Source organism: Arachis stenosperma, chromosome 8, assembly GCF_014773155.1.
Source record: "Arachis stenosperma cultivar V10309 chromosome 8, arast.V10309.gnm1.PFL2, whole genome shotgun sequence".
In the NCBI taxonomy this organism is placed as follows: Eukaryota; Viridiplantae; Streptophyta; class Magnoliopsida; order Fabales; family Fabaceae; genus Arachis; species Arachis stenosperma.
Genome location: NC_080384.1, coordinates 44,164,068 through 44,171,691, shown reverse-complemented (window position 1 = coordinate 44,171,691; position 7,624 = coordinate 44,164,068). Strand labels below are relative to the sequence as shown.

General features: G+C 30.3%; 1 protein-coding gene across 4 annotated transcripts; it reads right to left on the bottom strand.

Annotated features, from left to right (window-relative positions):
• Positions 1-2,495: 2,495 nt before the first annotated feature.
• LOC130943386 (type I inositol polyphosphate 5-phosphatase 10) lies at positions 2,496-7,117 on the bottom strand. Of its 4 annotated transcripts, none has more exons than XM_057871235.1 (10): positions 6,829-7,117; positions 6,528-6,602; positions 6,344-6,419; positions 5,287-5,365; positions 5,065-5,158; positions 4,202-4,715; positions 3,825-4,018; positions 3,598-3,706; positions 3,013-3,164; positions 2,496-2,933 (listed from the first exon to the last, which is right to left on the bottom strand). In XM_057871235.1, exons 3-10 carry the CDS (start codon positions 6,380-6,382, stop codon positions 2,723-2,725), a joined length of 1,392 nt encoding a protein of 463 aa, XP_057727218.1. In that variant the 5' UTR covers positions 6,383-6,419; positions 6,528-6,602; positions 6,829-7,117; the 3' UTR covers positions 2,496-2,722. The 4 variants fall into 4 exon arrangements, with proteins under 4 accessions (XP_057727218.1, XP_057727217.1, XP_057727220.1 ...); XM_057871234.1 differs by having other exon boundaries at positions 5,065-5,169; positions 6,829-7,116; XM_057871237.1 differs by lacking the exons at positions 6,344-6,419; positions 6,528-6,602; positions 6,829-7,117 and adding an exon at positions 6,045-6,304.
• Between the last annotated feature and the right edge of the window lie 507 nt (positions 7,118-7,624).

The following is a 7,624-nucleotide window of genomic DNA, read 5'->3' as shown; positions in this document are numbered from 1 at the left end:
ATATAATATTAAAAAATTATACAAAAAATGATATAATGTAAGATATATTACAAAAATAAACTAAAAGAGTATATTTTAAAGTACAAAAAATATATGTGTACTTTTTACTAACAAAGTGGTCAATTCTTTATATCATAAAATTTATCGATAATAGAAGTTGTGTCAAATTTTTTAGCAATTTTTTTCTAATATAATTCAAAGATAATTAGTAAAAAATTCATCTTTCATTTTATTTTTGAGTTATTCTTCATAATATTTATAACTAAAAAATATCTATCAATTATAGCACTTAAAACAGAAAAAATTAATATCAAATAAATCAAAAAAGATAATCACAAAAAAATTTCTTTTATAAAATTTAAAAAATTTTATTTAATTAAAAAATATTAATAATTAATATCTTTTTTAGATTTATTTAATATTATTACTTATTTTTAGATATTAAAAATTATTAATATTTAAGAGTAATTGATACAACACTCTGTTTATAATTAAGACTGACAGCATTACCCGTACTCAGAGATATCCAACTCATTCCAATTTCATTAGAGCGAGTAGAGTTGGCGCGAAATAGATAGAGCTATAGTAGAGTATAGTTTAGGTGCAAGACCAACCCCTATATAATTAGGGGTTCAAACTAAGATTCGTTCTCCTTTGCCTAAACATTTTTTACCACCAAGTTAGGATGTGTATGTTGTCAAATATGCCTAATTACTATTATATCTGTGAAATGTTAAAGGACTAGATGTTTTGTTCTGTTTAAAATAAATTTACATTTTTTTCATGAGTTGGCGGGTTAGGTTAGAAGGAGAATAATTTTTACCAATAGGAATTAACAGGGTGAAGCTTAAATTTTAGTTGTCATTTTTTATGATGGTAAAAGTGCATAATTAAGAATTTGTATTTTAGGGTTACTTTATGAATTAAGTGTCTTTTATGGACTTTTATATATTTTAGAAATTTTTAGCCCAACCCTTTATCTCAACCCTTCATAAAACAAAAAGTTTTTATCTCTTGAATGAAAAAGTAACAACGAATTCATGGAATGAGGAATCAAGAAATGGATAGAGAGGGGAATGGCCTTTTCATTTTTGGTGGGCCTTCCCTTGAATTGAATCGGTCACGGAACTCTCAATTGAGTTGTTTAAGTGATGAAATTTCATCTCCAGTTGGGAGTTTCAGTTCAAAGATTATAAAATGTGGTGCGGGTTCATCTCTCTCGACCAATTCAGGTTCAAGGAGAGGGCGATCAAGGGGATCTTGAGCTGTAAATTTGTAATACATATGTTTTGTTGAAATTGTTGTATAAAAATAAAATTTTTAGGATCTATTTATAGGTGCATCTTTGGTAAGTGTTGAGTTAACAATGAATTTCATCATAGGTATATATTAGGGTATTATGTATAAGGTTGTGTTAAGCTTGGTCAGTCTAAGTCTGTGAGATATATGGGTTGATTATTAACTATTTTTTTTTTGTCATGCTGTTAATTAGCTGTTTGTTTGCAGTTTTCAATTTTTAGACTCGTATCATTTATAGTTAGCCCAACAAATTATACGAGTAAGCCCATTTATACGAGTAAACTCTTAAATAGAACTTAGTATCGCAGCAAATTAGTTAATGACTTGTCGGGTTTAGAGATACCATAAAAAAAATCGAATTAAAATGTGTATGTGTAATTTCAGAGGTAAGAATTTGTCAATTTAAGTTGAGCAAACGGATAGGCCCTAATTATGTGTACTTTCTTAAGACCCAATTTGATATTTTAGTGAACTAGTCTCCTTTAGCACGCTTTTTTTGTGGTCTTTTTTTGCATGCTTGATTAATATGTCTAGGTGTTTTATGCATTTTTGTTTAGGAGTAATAAATGGTGTTTTATGCATTTCTGCCTAGGAGTAACAAATGGGCCAAAATTTATCGGGTCAGCTTGTGTAATTTGTCAAAAAAATGGGTCAAACTGAAAATTTGAAATGCCATAATTAAAATGTCCGTCTAATCTGGAGCGCCTAATTCGCGGGCTTTGGCGGGTTATAATTTGAATCATGTTTTATGTTTGATTGATTAGTGACTTGAAGATATTTATTTATATATTTTGATTTTTTTATTTTTTACAATGTTAGTTTTATTATTTTATTTCAAAAAACTTAGTTAATGATTATGTTTATTACATATTTAGAATTATCAATACTTTAATATTTGTGGATAAAAATTAATTTTTATGTCTTTAGAAATTATAAATTTATTAAAATAATTATAAAAATATATATTGTTTAATATTTAATGATTTATTAATAAAAAAAATTGGCGGGCTAAGCCTGCCAACCCGCTATTAAGCGGAGCTGGAAAGAAATTCGGAATTACCTTACTAGACGGGATGGGTGGACTTTTGGCTGGACAAGCTAACCTATTTGTCACCCCTACGTGTGTCAAACTATTAATAAATTTCCTTCTCTCAATAATAAAAAAGAAAGGGAAAAGAAGAAAAGAAAAAAAAAAGCTTTAGACCAGTGCAGCCTAGAAACATCATGAGGTTGAAGCTACATATAGCATTATAGCCAATACAGTTGAATTGCTCACAAATTCTAGTCCCCTAAGTTGAAGGGCACTTCACGTGATCAAACTATCTTGCAATACACCATAAAAAATGAATTAAAAAAAAATCAAAATTGATGCTGATTTAGTGATCATTTGTCATATGATTGTCAATTTATTTGATATTATCAATCAAGAATAATATAAACTTCTAGAGTTAGTGTGTACAAGATCTTGAATATGGAAGTTGAAAGTGGAATTTTTCTTCTTCTGTCCCTTGAACAAAACATCAACTTGTACAAAAAATGTTGCACAAACAGGCCTATGGTCAGAAAACTTCAATTCTTTGCGTACGTAAGAGAGTTGCTGTATTCCACTTCCACGCCACAAGATTCTATCGCACCTGCATGCAAATCCTTCGTTGTTCAGATTAAAGATGAAAACATATTTCTTAAATTATTCAAACTAATTCTAATACATACCAAGCTGGAGTTCTCCTTTTGTTTCTTGAAACTTTCACATTCTCAAGATAGTAAGTATCTGAGTTGATGGGGTATTTATAAGTCGGCGCAAAGTAGATCTTCCCTTCTTTCCAACCCTTGAATACGCGACCTGCTTCCCTTTCCATCTTAAGCTATGATGAAAGGAAAAAAAAGTACATGACGAATAATCAAAACAACATCGACAAAAATTAATATACGATAATTTATTAAATGTTTTCACTCCAAGAACATAGTTACAAAAGGTAATGCTACGTGAATAGTGAAGTTGGATAAAGAATAAAGATTGTTTCATTCCAACAAACTATAACTCAAATGACATAGTCTTCTCATCCTCACCTAAAGGTTTCGAGTTTGAGTCTCACTCCTAACTTTGGAGGAAAAAAAAGATTATTTTTTTTTTATAGTAGAGAAGTGTGCATTACACATGATATCTTTATTTTTTTTTTCTACTGTAAAAAGTGCAATTTTCACTCTTTACTATAGTATTACCCTTCAAAATCATGCAATGGCAACATGTATGAAATTCAAATCAACACTGAACTGAAAATAATTATGGGAAATTACCTGATCCTTGTCAAAAAGGGATGGCCAGTCCCTCTTTTCCACAAGCCTTTTCGCATCATCATAGCTCAGAGAAATTCTGTAATTCAAGTCCCCAAACCATATGATTCGGCTGGAGATAAATTCTCATATAATCAGAATTTGAGGCCATATATATATGTAAAATTACAGAAAGTAATGAAAAAATCGGAATTATAACTCAGAATGGTTCCAAATGAATGCTCACTCACTCATGATCTAAAATTTTGTCAGGCATCCTGCTCTGTGGTGTCTTACAAATCCTTGGAAACTGAGTGTTCTTTAGTATCTCTATGACATCGAGATTTCTGCGAAGTTCATCGCCCTCTTTCTCGCCGGATGCTAAATGACTGCAGATAAAACAAATACTCGTCTGATAAAATGACATGCTAACCGATATACAACCCTGCAACCACAGAACAAACATGGTGATGTGAATAATACCTTCAACTCTTTCCCAATAGAGATAATGTCACTGAAAAAATCACCACTTTTTGTGTATATTTACTAAACAAATCAAGCATTTTGCGTCCATTTGGGACTTCGGTTAATAAATAAGAAGCACAACAAAAATTACATTATAACATACCTTGTTTCCGAGACAACCCATGATCCCGCGACTGGTGCAACATATTCTTAAATGGCCTACATACTGAACAAGCTCCTTTCGCATCCAAACACAAACGAAAATTCCAACCATTTGCTTACAAGCAACAAGACTGTATTTCATCTGACTTGTGGCCAAAACAGAAATAGGGATATTGTCATCATCTTCTTCAGTGGAAGAATCATCTGGCTTTAAATTCGGTTCTTGGCAGCGGAAACAGAAATCCTTAGAGGCCTTCCTTTCCATTTCAAGAACACAGTTACAACTTTTTAGCTTCCTTCCATTCAGCTTCTTGAAAGTCTTCTTAATCTTCTTTAAAGAAGGCTTTTGGAAAGACAAGGAACTACCAAATGATGCTGTGGATTTCATTCCTTTGGAAGACAAATCATGAGATCCATTGAGTGATTGGTTGATTAAAGCAAGCCATTTTGCAGCCGGTTCATTATCCTCGAGGACTAGCACGTTTCCCGCATTCAATGGAACAATCTCTTGAAAGCTAAAAGGTCGAGAAAGAAAAATTATATTCCCAAATAAATTATCACAGCAATTCTCAAACTGCACTTTACAAAGCACTGCTAGTAATTTGGATATTAATTTAAAAATACATGAATTTATATGTATTTTGTGGATTCGTCACTACATTTATCAGTTATATTGGAAAATACAGCAAAAATTGTAGTACTTTGTTTCAATACAACGGAACAGGAACCTCAAAAGTTTTGAACATTCAAAATCATAAATGGCCTTTTCACTGTATTTAGTTATCCAACTTAAAAGCATATCATCGATTTGTAAACTTATTCCTGGATTAAAATAATTTGAATTAGATGTTAGATAGACCATACCCCAAGACATATATGTCGTGTTCATTTCGGACCTGGAGAAAATCACTCAAATCAAGGTTCCCATTGGGACATTGCCCTCCTACATTCCAAGTTGCTGCAAAAACTCTAAGATTAAAAACAGTCAAATGACCATGATTTAAACTTGGTATTTTATATTGTGACAGTAACAGACTGTCATAAAAAAGTAAAACCAATAATGAATAGAAAATTTCACAAAAATACCTAAAATTATGAATTGCTTCAACAGAAGACATAGAAGACTCTGAGATGCAGTTTTCAATTGACGAATCAGGAATTGCATCTGCAAATAATTGCCAAGGGAGATATTGGTTTTAGAATGATGATACTACTGAAAAATTGATAACTGCAAGGTCACCTTTTCTTTACATGTTCCTTCAGTAATAAGAAAATATAAATACAGTGAAAGTTAAAGGTAACAAAGATGTATAACTCATTCTTGCACATTAGCTTAAAGTCTAAACCTGAATATATTCTGATTTTTAGATCAAACCACAAGATGCTCCACACTCTCTTATACAGTTCTAATTAAATTAGATGCTGATTCAACCATAGATAGATCATCAATCTCTTTAACATTATTACAAGAAAAAAGTAAAACAAAAAATTCTCCCTGCCACAAAGCACGAAAGGCATATGCTTTTCTTAATCCCAACCTATTATCATTTTACTGTGAGGAGGAATTTTGATTCCCCGGATAAAAAGGATAGAACTTATGAATGAGTAACATAGAAAATGAAAATGCATCTACCATTCTTGCTTCATCTAATACAGAATCTAAGACCCAACCCGGAATATATTCCAATATATCAAATAGCCTTGGATGTTCGGCTCGACAAATTTTAAGTTTCTCTTAACAGTCACTGAATCCAGCTCATCTCCTAACCTTTACACTTCAGATGATTATTTTAAAATAACAAGAGATAGAAGAAGCAAGAAAAAAAGAAAAAGATAAAAGGTACCATTCTAAGGGAGACAATAACCAACAGAACAGTAGTTATTCTGATAATATTCTCTTCAACAGAAAATTAGTGCTTGCAAACACTCCAGGAGAGCAAATTGAATGTCGAATGGTATCTCCAAAATAAAAATTAACAATGTCTATGATGATCTCCCATGCCATATTGACAAAAAATTAAATAAATAAATAAACAAACGATAAAGAAACATTTTTATAGGTTTTCCATATCCATAGATACACAACTAAAACGTTTTATGCATCTATTTAGTAAAACCAAAAATGAAATTCCATGGAACTCACCAAGTGAATCAACCAAATCTCTTCCAGTTGTGCCTCCATTTCTCTCTTTCATCGTCAAAACTTTCCAAATAAACGACTGAAATCACATTCAGAAAAATATTTAGAACAGTAATATATACAAACCTATAGAAAATTAGGATTTTTTTTTTTTAAAAAAAGAACAGTATGTGTAAAAAGAAGAAACCTGCTTTCTTCTCTGGTGACTGCTTGGAATCTTGTCTGAAACTTCTTCTTGTATGTCCTCAAATTCATTGTCCATCTACAAATATCATGCGAACAAATTGATAACAAATAATGAATTAAACAAAGATTTTAGTGCAAAACTATGTGACAGGTACTATTTAATTCCTCATCATGAAATAGCAGATACACAAAATGACATTCATATGAAGAAAGAATCCATAGGCTTCTAATGCAATGCACTTCCAGCCAGCATCAATAACAGAATAACAGAACTGAAGAAAATATAAATAAATAAATAAAACCTTAATATAATTGTTGTTGTAGAACTGAAGAAGACTGTGTTGTGGTGTATAATTAAGCAACGGTTTTCCCAATTGGTTGTTCCGAAGAGTGAGAGAATTGAAGTTACCTAAACCCTATAAAAGTAATAATTGATGATGATTCTGAAAAGCAAAGAAGATAAGACAGATATAAATGGGTGAACGTGGAAACGTGGGAGTTGGGTGTTTCTTGCTCAGGAAATTGGAAGGAGATGTTCAGGGAAACACCCCAAAAAGGGGAAACAGTCAAACAGGAGAATAGAATAGAAAAGTAGAAAACAGAATCTCATGTGTCCCTTCTTCATTTCACATATTCTTTTTCTACAAACGGAATATCTATAATATATTACAAAAATAAAATTAGTTATACATTCTAATAAATTACTAAAATCAGTTTTTATATATTTATACATATTAATATTTTAGTCAATATAATAGGGTTAATATTTTAGTCAATATTTTAGATTAATATTTAATTTTATATTATTAAAAATTATAATTTAAAATTTATTTTTTGATATTTAAATTAATTAGATATTAACAAAAAATAATAAATTTTGTTGATTATGTAAGATTATTCATATATTTTTTAGTATGGTTACTAGTTTCTAATTTACTTATTATAGTACTTTCATAACTGATACAACTAATACAAATAAAAGATGCAAAAAGAAAAATCAAACTTTCACGCTTGACTATGAAAAATTTATTTATTTATTTGGGTCACATTTATTACTTATAATTTATTTATTTGTATATATTAAACTATTATTTTATT

What these genes read in the sequence shown, in the direction of transcription:
- LOC130943386 (XM_057871234.1), bottom strand. Translation starts at nt 6,602, where the DNA reads ATGGACAATGAATTTGAGGACATACAAGAAGAAGTTTCAGACAAGATT. An exon ending in AGATTTGGTTGATTCACTTG is followed by an intron (nt 5,366 to 6,343) that starts GTGAGTTCCATG and finishes AATTATTTGCAG; the next exon opens with ATGCAATTCCTGATTCGTCA. An exon ending in GAAGCAATTCATAATTTTAG is followed by an intron (nt 5,170 to 5,286) that starts GTATTTTTGTGA and finishes TTTTAATCTTAG; the next exon opens with AGTTTTTGCAGCAACTTGGA.